General features: G+C 35.7%; 2 protein-coding genes across 2 annotated transcripts; one reads left to right on the top strand and one right to left on the bottom strand.

Annotated features, from left to right (window-relative positions):
* Positions 1-4,094: 4,094 nt before the first annotated feature.
* LOC110822732 (uncharacterized) lies at positions 4,095-6,848 on the bottom strand. Its single transcript, XM_022052912.2, has 2 exons — positions 6,463-6,848; positions 4,095-4,388 (listed from the first exon to the last, which is right to left on the bottom strand). The coding sequence occupies exon 1, from the start codon at positions 6,654-6,656 to the stop codon at positions 6,510-6,512; it is 147 nt and encodes a 48-aa protein (XP_021908604.1). The 5' UTR covers positions 6,657-6,848; the 3' UTR covers positions 4,095-4,388; positions 6,463-6,509.
* An 859-nt stretch (positions 6,849-7,707) lies between these two features.
* On the top strand, positions 7,708-17,544 carry LOC110822731 (binding protein). The gene is made up of 17 exons (XM_022052911.2): positions 7,708-7,943; positions 8,051-8,373; positions 8,466-8,626; positions 8,719-9,877; positions 10,043-10,234; positions 11,184-11,840; positions 11,948-12,124; positions 12,524-12,591; positions 12,693-12,915; positions 13,001-13,100; positions 13,197-13,312; positions 13,391-13,448; positions 14,109-14,260; positions 14,342-14,531; positions 16,371-16,544; positions 16,617-16,713; positions 17,094-17,544. Exons 1-17 carry the CDS (start codon positions 7,811-7,813, stop codon positions 17,095-17,097), a joined length of 3,984 nt encoding a protein of 1,327 aa, XP_021908603.2. The 5' UTR covers positions 7,708-7,810; the 3' UTR covers positions 17,098-17,544.
* The last annotated feature ends 1,171 nt before the right edge of the window (positions 17,545-18,715 follow it).

Below are 18,715 nucleotides of genomic sequence, written 5' to 3'. Positions count from 1 at the left end.
GTGTGTGTGGCCCGATAGGGGTCGATAGGTGGACGATGGTAGCCGACGTTGGTGACGCAAGTGAATGAAAATGGTGTGCGTGTGTGGCCTGGTATAGGTCGAGAGATGGTTAGTGGTCGCCGATATCGGTGACGGGAGAAAATGATCTGAGTGTGTGTGAGTGGCCTGGTATTGGTCGAGAGATGGCTAATGGTCGCCGATGTTGGTGACGCAAGTGAATGAAAATGGTGTTCGTGTGTGGCCTGGTATAGGTCGAGATATGGCTAGTGGTCGCCGATATTGGTGACGGGAGAGAATGATCAGAGTGTGTGTGAGTGGCCTGGTATAGGTCGAGAGATGGCTAATGGTCGCCGATGGTGGTGACGGGAGAGAATGATTAGAGTGTGTGTGTGTGGCCCGATAGGGGTCGGTAGAGGAGTGATGGTCGCCGATGTTGGTGACGGAAATGAATGAAAAATAATGTGCGTGCGTGGCCCAATAGGGGTCGATAGGTGGTTAATGGCTGCCGACCTTGGCGATGGATGGTATCACTGGCACGCCTGGGGTGCCGTCGGGGAACGGAAACCTTGGGTAGGGGGATTGTAGGTACAGGGGGGAGAAACTGGAGTTCAGTAGTGAACTGTTGGTAGAGGCATGGGGTTTATATTGTTGCATTTCACACCTGTATTTTGAGTTTTACTATACTGGGTTAAATGAACTCACTCTTTTTTCTTTACAGATGATGTAGGGACGGAGTCCGGATCGAAGTTGTTAGTTTCCGAACCTAGTGTGTAGAGTAATAGGATAAAGATTTTAGTTTCTTTTGACCAAATGGAATGTGTAAAATTGATGGTAGCATAGATATTGAGTATGGTTGTATTGTGTGCGATGACTTGTACACGATTGTAGGTTTATCTTGATCATTGAATAAGGGATTGTGATAGTGTTTCCTTGTGCATGACCGATTGGTTATGGAATTGGTTGCTTTGTTAATTACGTCCAACGTGAAAAGAAAAAAAAAACAGGGCGTTACACTCTTTATGTTAGGCCCTGGAAGTCACCCATTTGTTGGGACTAGGTTGGAGGGAAACATTTACTTGGACCGGATTTAGTAAATGAGACTACTGCAAATATAGCAGTAACAGGAAAGAATTTGTAGGCAGCACAAAGTAGGCAAAAATGATATACAAACAACAGAAGGAGGAACTTGACTTTTGAGATAGAATATCATGTGTTCTTGAAGGTATCTCCAATGAAGGGATTATTGAGATGTGGAAAGAAGGAAAAATTGAGTCCCCGATTTACAGGTCATTCTGAGATAATAGGAAAAAATGATATACAAACAACAGAAGGAGGAACTTGACTTTTGAGATAGAAGATCATGTGTTCTTAAAGGTATCTCTAATGAAGGGGTTATTGAGATGTGGAAAGAAGGAAAAATTGAGTCCCCGATTTATAGGTCATTTTGAGATACTTGAAAAAGTGAGTATGGTGGTGTATCAGATGACAGTCCCTTTGAGGTACATCAGGGTTCATAATGTATTAAATGTTTCAATATTAAGAAAGTATCAACCTGATCCAATGCATATTATACGAGCTTAGTCACTTTTCTTAGAAAGGGATTTAACTCACGAAGAAAAATCGATTAGCATCTTGGAGCGACAAGAAAGGAAACTGAGAAGTCGAGTGGTGTCTATGGTGAAGGTATTATGGCAACATCATAATGACAAAGAAGTAACGTGGGAGCAGGAGGACAAGATGAGGAATAACTATCCGCTACTATTTAGTGTAATATAACAAAATTTGAGGGTACAAATTTCTTTTAAATGGGGTGTTTCAATATCTTGGTAGGATAGGGGGAAGTCAACTAAATTGACGATGGGGATTAGAGTTAGGATAGATGACTGTGATTGGTGGGGAGGTATATATATATATATAAATGGCAGTAGATTAAAAAAAAAGGAGAAAAAGAAAAGAAAAAAGGGGGAAAAAGAGAGAGAGATCAAGCGAGAGAAGAAGAGAAATTGAGGAATCGGGAGGGAGACCGAGAGAAGAAGTCGAAGAGAAGTAACTGAGCTAGGAGACAATGGAAGCAAGAGGTAAATAAATTTGGAATTTCAACCTTTGTGATGGTAAATTGACATGGACTTTATTTGGTTGGTTAAATATTCCATTGTTGAGCTTCGAAAGAATAAAGAGATAAAGAGTGGTGAGTAAAATGAGTGAAATAGAGGTGTCAATGTTGGTGCTAGTGGATTAGAGAGTTGGTGCGTTGATATTAGCGATGACTTGGAGCATATTTGAGGTGCCAATGCAAGTGTCAGTGGTAGTGTGTGTGTGTGGCCGAACTGGGGCTGGTGTGGGTGTGTATGAGCTATATTCAGAATTTACTGTTGGTGTTGTGGTCTGAATGCTGGTCGAGTGTGTTTGTGTTGCTAATATGTATGTGTGTAGCCGAATTAGGGCCGGTGTGTGTGAGTGTGAGTGTGAGGTGTTTTTTATGCTTGTTGGTGCTGTTGCAGACTGAATAGTGCTGATTGCATATGTTGCTGAGATATACGTGTGTGTGGCCGAACTAGGGCCGGCGTGTGTGCGTGTGAGATGTGTCTCATGTGTGATTGTGGTATTGTGGATGAAATGGGATTGTGTATTTATGTTGCGGCTGTGTTGGGAATGGTGTTGCTACGGTGTGTGTATGTGGCCAAATAGAGGCCGATATGTATACAGGTAGAAGACAATCAATATATTCTGGTGGTGTTGGTGTTTGGGGGCTGCTATTATGAAAGTGTGTGGGGAGCGTGTGAGGGGTGTGGTTAAGGAAGGGTTAGTGTATACATGACATACTCTCTTGGTGGTGAACATTAAAGTGCTACTGTTTTATTTGTTGTTGTGCATGTAGATGGATGGATGAGTCGAAATATGGATCGGGGAAGGCAGTCGTTGTCGTATAAGTGTATAGACGAACATGTTAAAAGGGTGGGGTAAGGTTGGATAAGAACTCGAGGTGATTAGAGGACTAACTTAGAGTTAGGTATAATAGTTAGGTAGAATAGTTAGGCGTTCAAGAGTATAATAGAGGGGGAAGGATGGGGGGAGAGTGGTTAGGTAGGCCTAAGTGGGGCACCGTGTTAAATATCTATATGTATTTCCATACTTTGTTTGAATTCTAAATTTATTTTGTTGGGGTAGAGTGTGCTCACTATATGTCATTGCAGATGCAATAAAACGTGAAGTGGAGTTAAAATCTCAGGCAATGGGACAATACTTAAAGAAAGCGAGTTAACAGCATAATAGTCATACGTTGATTTACACTGGATGTTCACTCATATACGTCTCTGTACTAGTTAAGAATTTTTTCTTTTTGTTCTATTTATTACTTTATAATAGTGAGTTGTAAAGTGGAAGTACTAAAATTAATTTAGGTAAACCCAATGAGTTACATGTATACTGAACTTATGGTCTTGGATGTGTTCGTGGATAGAAATGAATGAAGCACTGGTGGAATGATGTTCATGAAACACTTAGGAGTGTTACAAAAAAGATAAAAATTTATCGAATAAGTAATCCCTCGCACGATTTAAATTCATATTAGTATGATTTTGAATCTAATCAGATGTAATCTATTAATATAAATTTCTCAACATAATTTAAACTCATATATAAAATTAACGAACTAGATAACTTATAAAATTTTAATTACACCAAATAAAAAGATTTAATTAAATAAGATAAAATTTAAAAGAAAATATCATTTTAATTTAAAATCAATTTTATATTTAATTTAACTTGCTTATTTTCTCAATTCAAATATATAGTTATGAAATTTAAAAAAAATAAACAAGTATAATGAATTCATCGTTTATAAATTATAATTAATTTCTCTATATAAATAATTAAAATTGATAAACTAAATGATATTATCATATGGATATATTGTTGTAGTAAATGCAATGTAAATAATAAACAATTGAAAAACCACATGTAAAACTCTTTTGTCTATTTCAGCAATATATTGCTTTGGATACATTTTATCCACTTGATGTTGTGATTGAATTTACTTGCAGGGAAATTGTTCTAAAACCATATCTTAATCGAGATTCATAGAGAATCCACAATAAGAAACAAAAAAAGCTCCACTGAAAAACAAGTGTTCAAACCAAATGAACATTGCAAAATTTCTCTGCTTTACAACATGGTCATACTATGCTCTACAACACGGTGGAAATTATATCACAGTTTCCTTCAGTAGTCTTTGTTTGGCAAGCTGCAATTTACTAACAATATACTTCAGACTAGAACAGAGGAATCAGTTTTTGTATAATTGGTGGACAACATCAATTTCCTAGAAAAAAATCTGGGTTCAGAGCTCCATCCGCTAATACCCGCCTTTTTGTGCTTAGTTTCATCTTCTGTGACATGAAAAAGTAACAAAGCTGTCATGTTAATAGTCTAGAGTAGAGCAATATAAACAGAGAAAGATTATATAAACAGTGGCTGTGCTCTTTCACCCATGAAAAATGTGCAGATATGCATTGAGGAAGCAACTCCTAATATCAGAACATATTTTTGAAGGGAAAGAGAAAAGGATCTTGATGCTTAGCGCTATGTAACTGCAATAATAAAGTCTTCTGGATCACTAGTTATATAGTCTTGGTTCAAAGTATAAATTTGCAAATGAATATTACAATTCTATGGGTGGAATATCACTTGACCCAGTGAAAGTGTAAAGATTTGTTTTCTCTTTTAAATTGGGTTGGGGAAAGCTTCCTCAACCTACAAAAACAATCTGTAGATCTTTAACTCTTTTGAATATTATGGAGTAGAACTTCAAATACTAGAAGGAAAAGCTCAAAAAAGCTAGATATGCATGGATGATGCTCAATGGCCATTTTCACCGATATAAAGAAGATGAATAACTACTGGGAAAGAAATATAGCTCAAGAACAACTCATTCAAGCAACAAGCAAGGAAACAGTTATTGAAAGAAGCAATTTAAAAGAAGTATGTTTGAGGCTTTTTTTCCTTGGGTTAACGGGGTGGGAGGTTGTTATATCTCGTTGGCCAAAGAACAAGTCTGTTGCTAACAAACCAGACAAGGTGATGAATTAGCTACCTTTGTTTCCAGTTTTTGTTCCTCAAGATCATTAACAAATAGGATGACAATAGAATGCTCGACTTAGGTTCCGTTAAATCTACCATTGGAAAGAGCAAGCAAATGACTAAGCTATTGATGCAAACAGTAATATATTTTGCAATTCTACTGCTTATATTTTTTCATGCTAATTCAAATGCCACTATATTGCTATGTACAGTAATATTCCCTTGAATAGAATCACCCCATGTGAACAATGGAAGCTACTAATTAATGTGCTCTAACTTCAATGTGAAGACATAGGTTTCTTTTTCTTTTAAAAAAGTGAATGAAGAACAATACAGTGTCTTTGGTAATACTGTAGAATTCTTTGTGCTAAGCTAGGAATCCTAAGAGTCTGAAAATGTATCAAAGAGGAAAGAAGGAGTATGTGGTTGAAGATTTATCTGTCCTAGTTGTTTGCTCCAATGTCCACATGTTCTCTTGGCAATTCCGGCAGAGTGTGTATTGCGGTAATTTTTGAACAACCTTGGCAGTTATATAGTGGTCTATGGCAGTTTATATATGGTTGTGTTTCTAAGTCTAGGAATGAAGATAAAGATAGACAGTTCCTAAGTCCTGGGAACACCAGAAACTGCTTCTGTCTTCTCTAATGTAATAATTTTTTCATGTCTGATCTCTAAAAGGATATGAAAGAAATTTGTTGCATTGATTATTACTTAAGAGATCGTTGTGTTCTCTCTTAATAAGCCCAAAAATTATTTGCTTTCTCTCTCGGTAAGCCCATAAATTATTTGTTTTCTCTCTCAGTAACCCATAAATTAGATTGAAAACAGATAAAGAAAGAGAAATCAAGAAACACCCAAATATATCTATTGATTCTACGCAAACATACCCATAACTAAATCCATCAGTAGGGACTCTACCGTGCTAATTCAACTATGATCTCCCAATGACCATCTAGAGTCCGGTGTTGCTGTAGGCTGTGGCAGTTCATTAAACAGTAGATGGTATTCTGGTAATTCTATGCCTTGCAAGTTTGTTCTAACCCATAACTAAAAATTTATGCTGCTGATTGACAATATCACAGAGGTCCCAGAAAGAGATCATATATTGGTAAATCAAAACCATGGATCATTTTCCATGAACAAGATTTTCTATTCAAACTCAAAGTGATTGTCAAGTTAACACATAAACATCAAGTCAAAGCCAAAGTCAACGTTTATCATTTGGTTAGACCAAACAAAAGCCAAAATCCACATAACATAACACAAGCAGACACTTCAATCTCAGGAGATGAACTCAAAATCACGAGCTATAATTGAATTACAAAAAAAAAAGACAACCATGAATCAACAGTAGAAATTTCGATGAAAGCAGTAGCGACAAACCAGAGAGAGCTGGAGGGCTTCAATGGAGGTGTACAGAAATTCTCAAATCAGCCAACATGAAAAGGACCAATATCCCCAGTTCTCAAAGAGCTGGCGACCTCATCAGCCACAGCCAAGCATGCAGAGACCCACCCAGTCAGAGCGATCCATACCAGCTCCGCCCACCATAGAGCCATGCCCCATGGCATCGCCATCCCCCTGCTCCTCTCTTGGAATTTCCCTGTTGTTTTCTTCTCCTGATAAGGACCCAATGGGCTTTCTAGGCATTTAAAGAGAATCCATTTGAGGATGAAGACAATGATTCCTTCCCGGAAAGAAAGGTAAGAGATTGGAAAATTTTCAAGCTGGAGATACGAAAGCCTGAAAGCAAAGAGAGAAAAAATCTTTTAATCGGGTCTTACGGTGGTGGGTGAGTGATGATTTTTGCTTTGAGGTTTTGGTGGGGGCGTTTGGTTGCTTGAAAATCTGGTATCTCGGTTAAGCCAATAAAATATTGCCATGCTCGTTTCTGGGCCCACTGGGCTATGAATCCAGCCCGGGGTTACACTGTCACGGTCTGTTTGGGAGGAGGGAAATAAATGGGAAAAAGATAAAAATGCCAATTTAGTGACAAGATTTTCTCTTTTTAGATGATTAATTTAATAATAATCTACTTTTTTTTTAATTTTTAAATATATATATATATATATTAAACTTGCTTAGATTAGTGTAAGAATTCCAAAAATACTCAAAAACTATAGTCTTTATCGTTAATTGTGGGTGGGACGTTATACTTATCTTTATCATTAATTATTTTATAATTAAATTATTAACAATAAAAATAAATAGATAAATTACAATTCACTAGCGACATAATATCCTTATGTCCCAGACATAATTTGACATAAGAAAATAATTTAATTCATTGTAGATGTTAAAATAATTATTAAATTAAAACAAATTTTTGAACGATAGTTAAGAAGCTTTTGCAGCATGTAAAAAAAAGATAAATTTTAATGAAAATACAAGGAAAAAAAAAAAAAAAAGAAAGATCAAAATTAAGAATAGAGTTTTTAAAAGTTTCTCTACTATTTTGTGTGTTTTATTTTTAAAGAGTGATTTATATTTGGGTTATTAAGTTTAATAACCAACCAACATTATTATTTAAAACCACAAAGAAAAAAATAAAATAAAATAAAGGCGTGACCCGTCGGCCCGACCCGATTAAACTTTGCTTCGTTTATAACATTATTCCCGCTCTCTTTTTTCCGTTCCATTTGAAATGAAATTTGCTAGTGGGTCAAGGTGAAGTCTCGCTCCCCTATCTGACCCTCTTCCTCTCCTTTCCCCTTCTCCATTTCTATTGAACATGGCTCCTCCATTTGTTTTCCCGCAAAATCTGCAAGCCCTAGAAGAGGAGCGAGAAGACAATCGTCTTTGCGCTCTGAAACCAATCGACATTACTTCGATTCGTCCATCTGAACTCGAAGAGTTCGTCAAAGGTCGTTTCTGCTCTTAAAATTTCTGAATTTCACTTTTACAGCAATTATAAACCAGACGCCACAATCTCACAGCTTCTCTTTTTTCCTTTTTGCTTTTCACCAAGCAGGTGTATCTTTTGACCTCTCAGACGGGGAGCTCTTCTGCATCGAAGATCAAGACGTGTTTGATCGTGTGTATTCATTAGTCAAGGGTTTCTCTAATCTCACTCCAGCTTGTAAACTGAATATAGTAGAAAGCCTTAGATCCAATTTCAGCGTGCTTCTTCCAAATGTCGATTCACTCTCTAGAATCTCTCAAGATGAAGAGAATGACTTCCCGATGCTGGACCGGGTCATGTCACATCGTAATGCTTTTAAGATATACACTTACTTCCTCATCAATATTGTCTTGGCCGAAGAGTCCAGCATCAATTCAAACAAATACCCAAAGGTATGTCTTATCTCTCCTGATTTCGTTTATTTGCTGTTGGACCTGATATTCACACATCGCCGATTCTAAAGCTTTTACGATATGGGGTTTAGGTGACAGCAACCAGTAGGAAGAAACAGCCCATGAACTCATGGGATTGGGAGCCACAGAGAGGAAGGATACTTAATTTGATCGCTAATTCTTTAGAAGTCAACCTTGTGCTGCTCTTTGGGTCACCAGACCTGGATGAGAGCTACCTGTCTTTCATTCTGAAGTAGGTCTTGCTATTAATTTTGTTCAGCTTGGTATTTCCATTACTTTTTATATTTCATTCATAGTTTATCTCTTTGATTTGGGTTTTTGTAGAAATACAGCAGTCATGTTTGAGAATTCAGCACTTCTCAAAGATTCTGATACGAGAGATGCTCTATCTCGTATTATTGGGGCTTGCGCTACAAAATATCACTACACCGCTCAGTCATGTGCTTCAATTATGCATCTAATTCACAAATATGACTTTGTCATTACCCACATGGCTGATGCTGTTGCTAGGGCTGAAAAGAAGTATGCCGATGGAACCCTCGCCATTACTCTAATTAGAGATATAGGAAGGACAAATCCAAAGGCCTTTGTGAAAGATACTGTTGGGGCTGACAATGTCGGACGCTTTTTGGTTGAGCTTGCTGATCGGCTACCAAAACTGATCTCAACTAACATTGGACTTGTTATCGCACATTTTGGTGGCGAATCCTATAAGATGAGGAATGCCCTTGTTGGGGTTCTGGGAAAATTAGTGGCAAAGGCATTTAAAGATGTCGATGGCGATGTGACTTCCACATCAGTTCGTCTTCGAACTAAGCAAGCCATGCTGGAAATTTTACTTGAAAGATGTCGAGATGTTTCAGCTTATACGAGGAGTCGCGTCCTTCAGGTATGGGCCGAACTATGCGAAGAGCATTCTGTTTCAATTGGCTTGTGGAATCAGGTTGCAGAAGTTGCTGCCGGGAGATTGGAAGATAAAAGTGCAATTGTCAGAAAATCTGCTTTGAATTTGCTTATCATGATGCTGCAGCACAACCCATTCGGTCCACAACTTCGAATATCTTCATTTGAAGCAACCTTAGAGCAGTACCAGAAGAAGCTAAATGAGCTTGAACCAAATATCCCCTCAGAAACGGTTCCAAATGGTTTTCTGTCTGATGACGATCAATGTAATGGAGGGGGTCAAATTGAGCAGCAGCAGGATAGTGTATCTGATAGTTTGCCTCCTATAGAAGAAAGGATTTTTGATAAGGATAATTCTGTTCTAGATGTTGGTAACTTGGAACAGACCAGGGTCTTGGTTGCATCACTTGAGGCGGGTTTGAGGTTTTCAAAATGCATATCTACTACAATGCCAACCCTTGTACAATTAATGGCTTCATCTTCTGCCACTGATGTTGAGAATACAATCCTCTTATTGATGAGGTGCAAACAGTTCCAAATTGATGGTGCAGAGGCCTGCCTCCGTAAAATGTTGCCATTGGTAAGGTCGTGTTTATGAATTATCATGTCTTTAAAGTAAAGGTGCTAAATGTGTGGATGTGAATATCTAGAAGCAAGTGGATCTTTTTATCAAGGTTATGTTGCCATTTGAAACTAGTTATTGGTACATGTCCAATGTTGATCCTATTTCTGCTGGCTTTTGAAGGTATTTTCTCAGGACAAATCTATATATGAAGCTGTGGAGAATGCATTTATTACAATTTATTTAAGGAAAAATCCAGCAGAGACTGCTAAGAATCTTTTGAATCTTTCCATAGATTCAAACATAGGAGATCAAGCAGCACTGGAGTTTATTGTTGACGCTCTAGTGTCCAAAGGTGATATATCTACTAGTGTGGTATGTTTCCTTTCCTATTCCTTCCATTTTCTATCTCTGGTTAACTTCTACTTAAAATTTTTTCCATTTAATTTGAAAAATATTGAAAAACTTAATTCTTCAATGACCCCAGGGGTGATAATTCGATATGAATGAAACACTTTTTTAGACATTGCACTCCATGTGTTAATAAATACTAGTTAGAGAGCTGCAGTTCTTGAGGACAATATTTCACAATGATTGTCCCAAGTTACCGGGAGTGATTCTTGATACTCTAGGAACTTGTGATAAAGATTGCAATATAATATTGACAATATCGTTTTATATGCCACTGTTTGTTTCCATCAACGGAGGTGATCACTTATCATGGTTCTGATAATTGTGATAAGAATGTCTAGGTGTCTTTTTGGAGAACTGACTGATATTTCAGCAGTTATTCACATTGAATAGGATGCTTGTTGAAGGAAGTTTTATGAAATTACACACTCTTGTTATATTCTATATCAGTATGATAAGTTGCTTGTTGGTTAAACAGAAAAAAAGACAAAATGTTCTATCAAAAAGGTGTGTATTCTTTTTTCATAAAGCTCTCTCTCTCATTGTTGGTAATATCGGTTTCTTGATAGTTTGAGCCAACGTGTTTTCTTTTCCCTCCCATTTATATAAGCTTAATAAATGCCACTTCAGATAAACTTGATAGAACGTTGACTGAAGTAAGATTTTTGGACAGATCATCTTCATCCATGGTTTGCATGGGTGTACAGAATTCAAGCCACCATTAGATAGTCAAACTCTTCATTGTGGATTGTCGGGCTGTTCTCAACCTGTATGTTTTATTAGGCCTTTGGAAAAAGAAAAGACAACTCAAAAAAACTGTTTTGAAAAATAAAAAATTTAGTTGTTAAACTTCTTGCAATCATTATATTATGTCACTGGTTTAGGGTCATATGCCATGTAATTTCTCTTGTAGATATCTGCATTGTGGGATTTCTTTTGCTTCAATGTTAGTGGTACGACAGCTGAGCAAAGTCGTGGTGCTTTATCTGTTCTTTGCATGGCGGCAAAATCTTCCACTGGGGTTCTTGGTTCACACATACAAGATATAATTGATATTGGATTTGGACGCTGGGCTAAAGTAGATCCCTTGCTTGCTCGAACAGCAAGCGTGGCTATTCAGAGATTGTCTGAGGAGGACAGGAAAAAGGTGTTGCTAAGTAGTGGCAGCCGGATATTTAGTATTTTGGAGAGCTTAATTACTGGCTTTTGGCTTCCAGATAATATATGGTATGCTGCTGCTGATAAAGCAATAGGGGCTATATATACAATTCATCCAACTCCAGAAGTCTTAGCTGCTGATCTTGTTAAAAAATCTCTGAACTCTGTATTTAATCCTAAGGGACAGGAGGAATTGGAAGATGACTGCAAGAATGATAGAATTAGCACACTTACAACAGTTCATGTGGCAAAACTTTGCAGATATCTATTTGTTTTAAGTCATGTATCTATGAACCAATTGGTATATATTGAATCCTGTGTCCGCAAGGTCCAGAAACAGAAAGATTTCAAAAATAAAATGGCTACTGATTGTCAGGAAGCCACTGGCACATCAATTGATTGCCCATCAAAGGTATATAAACTCGGTACTGCACCAGAAAATAAATTATTAATATTATTTATTTCTTGGCTCTAGCTTGTCTATAAGTCGATTCATTTTAGGTTGGTTATGTGTTGTAGGATAACAATATAAATGCTGAGCTGGGCCTTGCTGCTTCCGAAGATGCAGTGCTTGATATGCTTGCTGAAAGGACAGAAAAAGAAATTGTTTCTGGTGGCTCTAGTGAGAAGAATTTGATTGGCGATTCTGCATCTTTTGTCTCTAAGCTTTGTAGAAATTTTACTCTAATGCAAAAGGTTAGATTTTCAGTTCTCCTTGTTTTGTGCTTCTTCTTCCTTCATGAAGGCATGCATTTTCGTTCTTGATGTGCATGCCTTCTTTCTGTTCCCTTTAAAAGCTTTTGTAAATTGTATTTGACCCCACATGATATTAAAGGAATTGGTCCAGTTTGTCTTCAGCCATGTAAGAGAAGTCCATGTTATTTCTAGAAATCCTAGGGGAGATACATTGAGTACTTTATGGTTGAGGTAATGATAACAGTTATGTTCAAAGATCATACTGATTGTTCGACTGAAAAATGGGGACTTTTTGCCTTGCAGTTCCTGATTTGGATTTATGCTTTTATCTACTTCAAAATTTTGTTGTTTTCTTTGTCTAACTACTTTAGTAATTTATATGATTTTTTATTATTTCAGCATCCAGAACTACAAGCTTGTGCAATGCTGGCCTTGTGTCGATTTATGATTATTGATGCAAATTACTGGTGAGGTTTTGTGATTCTCTCCTTTCCTCTCCCTCTTCTTCTTTGCTGTAATTGAGGAACAAGAATCTCTGCCTTTAACTTTTGAATATATGAGTTTTCAGTGATGCCAATCTCCAGCTTCTTTTCACCGTTGTTGAGAATGCACCATCAGAAGTTGTTCGTTCCAATTGCACCATTGCTCTTGGAGATTTGGCAGTCCGCTTTCCTAATCTGTTAGAACCATGGACTGAAAACATGTATGCTCGGTTACGGGATCCATCGATTTCTGTCAGAAAGAATGCTGTTCTGGTCCTATCACATCTGATATTAAATGACATGATGAAGGTCTGAATGCCTGGTTAGCTGCTGCAGTTTCTTTTCCTTGTTGTCACAATATTTTTGGGGCCTGACTGTGGGCATAACATGTCAGGTAAAAGGTTATATTAATGAAATGGCTGTACGGGTAGAGGATGAGGATGAGAGGATCTCAAATCTGGCTAAACTGTTTTTCCATGAGTTGGCTAAGAAAGGTGAATTGTGATATTTAATTGGTGATAAGTACATATGACAATTGCTTTCTCTTGCATCAAATGAATTCATAATCCTTTTCTCAATTGTTCCTGCAGGAAGCAATCCTATATATAATTTGCTTCCAGATATGCTAGGGCAGTTGTCCAACCAAAACTTGAAGAGGGAATCCTTCTGTAACATTATGCAATTCTTAATTGGTTCCATCAAGAAGGTATAGATTTCTTAACTAGGTTGGGATAGTTATTTTCTTGTACAAATATTTTACATTATATGTTCTAAAATTCTCTAGGACAAACAAATGGATTCCCTGGTTGAAAAGCTTTGCAACAGGTTTAGTGGAGTCACAGGTATGTTTCTTTTCTACATTCCTCAAATTTTTTTCTTAAATTACTCATAGATAGTAGACCGTCTGCTGATAGGTTCTGCCTAACCTTTTGCTTCAAATTATTAGTGTAACTAGACTGTGCTGCTTCTCTAGGTCTCTTGATTTTCATGAATCGGGATAGTGTAAAATAGGTCAATGCTATTTGCTAGAAAACAAAACCTAACCAAAAAGGGAATAGAATCCTAAAACAGCTAATGATCTTGAATTCCATGAAATCACACTTTGATATATACATTTGATTATGAAGTTGGCCTTCCAAGAGCAGAAGTTGAGATGCCAATAGAATTTATGTTACAATTTTTTCATGGCTTGTTTCGTGAATTGTTCACTGAAGACCATGGAAAGAGAATGTTGCATATGCTGTCTGGATTTACATGATTGAAAAAAAATCATGTAACACTTCCACCATTTTTAAAAAAAAATAAAAAATCAGCAATAATATCTTCAAAATATTTAAAGACATACAGTGATGCCCAACTCAAATATGAAAAAGGAAACTAGAAATATCAAAAATAAAAATTCCTAAATCTTTTAGGGAACCTCTTTTTCTTCCTGCATCACATATTTCTTTTTTGGATGATCAAAACTATTTTCTCACTGCAAAAGCTCTCCTTTGCTGCAGATGTCAGGCAATGGCAGTATATTTCGTATTGTCTTTCTCAGTTAGCTTTCACAGAAAAGGGAATGAAAAAGCTGGTTGAATCATTCAAGGTCTATGAGCATGCTTTATCAGAGGATTCTGTGATGGATCATTTTCGCAGCATAATCAACAAGGTATTGAGTTTTCTTTTGTCTTGCATTCCTTCATTAATTAGGCTGAATCTAGTGTTTTATGTATTCATTTAATTTCCTCAGAGTAAGAAATTTTCAAAACCGGAACTTAAAGTTTGCATTGAGGAGTTTGAGGAGAAGTTAAATAAGTTTCACATGGAAAGGAAGGAACAAGAAGTGACTGCAAGAAATGCTGAACTTCATCGGGATAAGGTTGGTAAGTTGACTACTAAGAACGCTGGACAAGAAAATGGAGAATCTGATGTGACAGAAGGTTGGTATAAAGTTCACACTTATGCCTTCCTATCGGTTATCATTATCTTGCTAAATTTGCTTATATTTTTGTAAAAAAATAACAACCTTTGGTTGTTAACTAGGAGAAAGAATTTAACAAATTTCATGGATCATATATGTGGCATGATAGAAAAGGAACCTTCAATAGCATTGTGCAATGTGGTTTATTTTGATTCATCAAATTGTTTAATGAGACTCGTCAGTTGTAAAATTAGTTAGGATTCCTTGATATGGGGTGAGAATTTTCACGTTTTCTTTAATTTTCTTTGCAGCATCCTTTAATTAATAGTTGATTATACTCCACTTAGATGTGGATTTTCAACTTGGACAGCTTTTGTTAACTCTGAGCATCTCATTTGGGGATGAGGATTTCTAATTTTAAAACTTACTATTCCCTATTGTCTATCTTTTGGACTATATTTTTTAACGCCTAGTATACAATACAAAATGTAACAATGTGTCAAAGGAGATATCTACCAGAGAATGATTTAATTTAGGTACACATACTTGTATAAATGCATGTAGATATTAATTGTCAATCCATGTGCAATGAGCTTTCACCTTTATCCAAGGCTGATTAACAATGAAACAAATAACGTACTGGCAGAAACTTAAAAAATCTAGTGCTCTCTTAATTTGGTAGTAGCACAGAACAGTAAGGGAACTAGATAAAGCCAGGCTAAGTTAAATCCCAAAGACAAGGTAAATGGTTTTAGAAAAGATCTGTCGCACCATGACAAGCCTATGCCATGACATGTTGAACTATACATTAGTTGTCCCTTCTCCACTCCAGCAGTAAAGATCTTTTTAAGTTGACAGTGCCTTGAATGCAAGTATCAATCCCCTCTGGACTAGAGTTTCTAAGTCCCTAATAGTGGGAAGCTCCAACTATCTTTGAAAAGCGTGATTGTGACTCTTAGTTTTTGGTTTTATTTTCATTATTGATTTCTAACAATATCTAACGTAGTGATGGATAATCGCTATATCTAAAATGACGCATCTCTACAATGATACAAATCAACATGCAGAACTTGTTTTAGGGGCCTAAATGGGAAACTGGATTCCAGCCCCTACCGCAAAACCAATTGGGTGTCAATTTATCTCTATTATTGCCCCTTGGGGAATTTTTGCCATCCTCAAACCTGAAAAAAGGTTACGTATGCCATCTTAAGGACCAAGTACAAGTATGATATGAGCTTCTCTCTCTTTCAAATTAAATAATTTGGTTACAGCTAATATCGGCATGGGGTTATGAATTTCCTTAATGTTTTCATGTACTTCTCAATCTGTGTTCCATAAAATTGAGAGCCAATGGAAAACAGAAATGAAAATTCTTGGAAATGATAAAGACTCCATGTTCAGTCAGTCTAGGATAGCAGAGGGCAAACGTTTCAGGAACTTCAGGAAAATTACTTACATGAATTAATGTTTTTGGTAAGCATATTCTCGCAATGGTAATAGATGTAGTGTTAAAATGTTTGAATAACCATGACTGTTTTTCTGTGAGAACAAACACGGTAGAGAATAGGTGCTAGCAGTTAACTGTTCACTTGTTATCTGCAAAGGACATGGTTGGAATGAAATTTTGTTGAAAACCATTTCCCAAAATGGTAGAAAGTACAACTTTTTGAACTCAGAAGACTTTTGTTTTCGTTTTTCAGAACATAGTCCATATCTTGAGAACAGCTAATCAAGGTGTTATCGGTTGTTACTCTTTATCTCTTACGTGCAGGCATTTTGCTTATTTCCTTTTGAATTCTAGATTTTTAGGATCAATATTCAAAATGGTTGTCATTATCTAACATTTAGTGCCTTGCAGATGTTACAGATGGCGAAGTCCTTGATCAATCCATTAATGAGGAAATTAAGTCAGTGAATGGTGAATCAAGGCCTCCATCTGTTGGCTCAGAAGATTCCTCTTGTACTTTCAGTGAGGTGGTGGAGGAAAATCCGGATGACACTGAAGTACAGTCACTGAAAGTGAAAACCAGAGGTAGGTCATACCATGTAAAATCTCATAGCCTCAGTGAAATGGTATGTAACTATGATGTGTTGCCATTTACAGGGACTTCCAAATCTCAAGTTAAAAAGAGTGAAATTAAAAATACAAAAGCTGATCCATCTAGAACCAGAACCATTAGAAGCATGAGGTCAAAGCAAAGGTAGGTTGTTGATCTCTGTATGTTTTGTGCGTGTTCAATCATGTACGTTACTGTTAGAATGCAACATGAATAGTAAGACTTTTTCATAGTAGTTGCAGGTTTAAAAAAACTGCTCGCTCAATTTTCTTATTTGACATTACAATGTAACGTGATATCCTGATTTAAGCATTACATTTGTTTTTCTGCATATTTCTCTTGGCCTACGAAATACAATTGCACCCATACGCCGGGATATTAGAACACTATAAATAACAAGCTGAGATCTTTCCTATTAGCTCAGTCTTTTTAAGAATTAGTCACTCAATTTTATTATTTAACAATTATGACTTCATGTTGAGGTGCATTTGCTTAGTGCTTAACTAGTTTATCTGGTGATGCAGTTAGAACAACGTGATGGTTGGATGTCAAAGCAGTACAGCACAAATGCTGTTTTCTTACTCAAATTAATCTTTACCTGGCGTGTACAAATACGTTGGCCAATCTATGCCACGATGAGCGTTCTTCTGAAATTTTCTTTTGCTTTCTTCTTCTGAAATTTTCTTTTGCTTTCTTTTTCTTCATATTTGCTTGCATCTTTTACTGCATTGTGAAAATATTAACTCCATTATTAACTGGTAAGAAGGTAGTCCAGATAACTTGTACCTGTTGCTGCGCCTTGCTATATTTGCTTATTGTCGCTTATGATGAAAGCTTCTGCAGTCAGCTTCTTGTCTTCTCGACAATTGAGGCAGGAACTGAAGGTAGTATTGGGGTAGTGTAATACTGTAACAAGATACATGTACATTACAACACGATGACAATACAAAATGATGTTCCTATTTACCGTCTAAACGTTTATTGTTTATGTTCCAAAAATTTGTTACAAATTTTAGAAGTTACAATTTCTTTTCCAAATTATAATTCACAATAACCATAATAATTACATTGTATTTTAGTACATGAACCACTTCCAAAGTTTTTTTATTTTATCATACAATTTTTTTATATTTTTGAAGCGTCATCTATCTCTTAATTTTTTTTTTTATAGATTACTGATAAATATTTAAAAATTAAGTGGAAAAAAATAAGCTATGGATATTAATTGTTATTTAGTGAGATATTGTTTTGGTTTCTGTTCAGTTTTTTTCTTTTTTTTTTTTTGTTTTAAAATTTCTATTTAGGTTTAAATCTACATTAATTCTGCTAGATTTAAGAAAAATAATTTTTAATTTTATTTATCTAAATTAATAATTAAAAGCTCCATTTACAAAGGACTTTACAGGGCAGTTTTTGTTTTTTATTTTAATGTAAATACGAGAAAAAATATAGAAAATAAATATTTTTTATATTTTTTGTAAACAGAATTTTAACATGTATTTAATATTCACTTAAACTAAGATTAGAGAAGGTAAAAGTTGAATTTAGCTTGTCGATTCCAACTTGATTTAACTTTAATTTTATATACCGTAATTTTATTAAAAAATATTGGTAAAAGAAAATTGTGGTAGTCCCATTTTGAAAGGTAAAAATTTTGATATGTTTTGAATATTTTAATTAAAATTTATATATTTTAATAATTTATAATATTTACACATTAATGATAATAAAATTAACAATATCATAATTTTTTTATGAATCACATAAAAATATATTCATATTCAAACTCACATGGAGATAACATTATCGATAGGTAATTACGATCTATATGTATCATTTGCATCGTAAAACAGAAAGCAAACGAAAGAAAAAACTAGATTACTTATCGGAAAAAATTCAATTTTTTTTTGTTGTAAATTTTGAGTCTCTTCTGCTTCTTATTTCCATCTTCTTCTCTCTCTACCTTCATCGCTCAACTCATTCTCTCCCACAAACTCAGCAACATTGAGTATCCGTACCTATTAAAATTAATCCATCCGGTTGGCTAATAATGCAACTGTTTGCTTCAATTTAAAATTATTTTTTGCAAATTACATATTATAATTTTTAATTTCATATTCTTTAATAAATAAATTTTAAGTACTGT

This window comes from Carica papaya, chromosome 8 (assembly GCF_054855325.1).
Source record: "Carica papaya isolate Zhongbai chromosome 8, ASM5485532v1, whole genome shotgun sequence".
NCBI lineage: Eukaryota > Viridiplantae > Streptophyta > Magnoliopsida > Brassicales > Caricaceae > Carica > Carica papaya.
The sequence above is the reverse complement of the archived record's forward strand: the minus strand, read 5'-3'. Positions and strand labels throughout refer to the sequence as shown.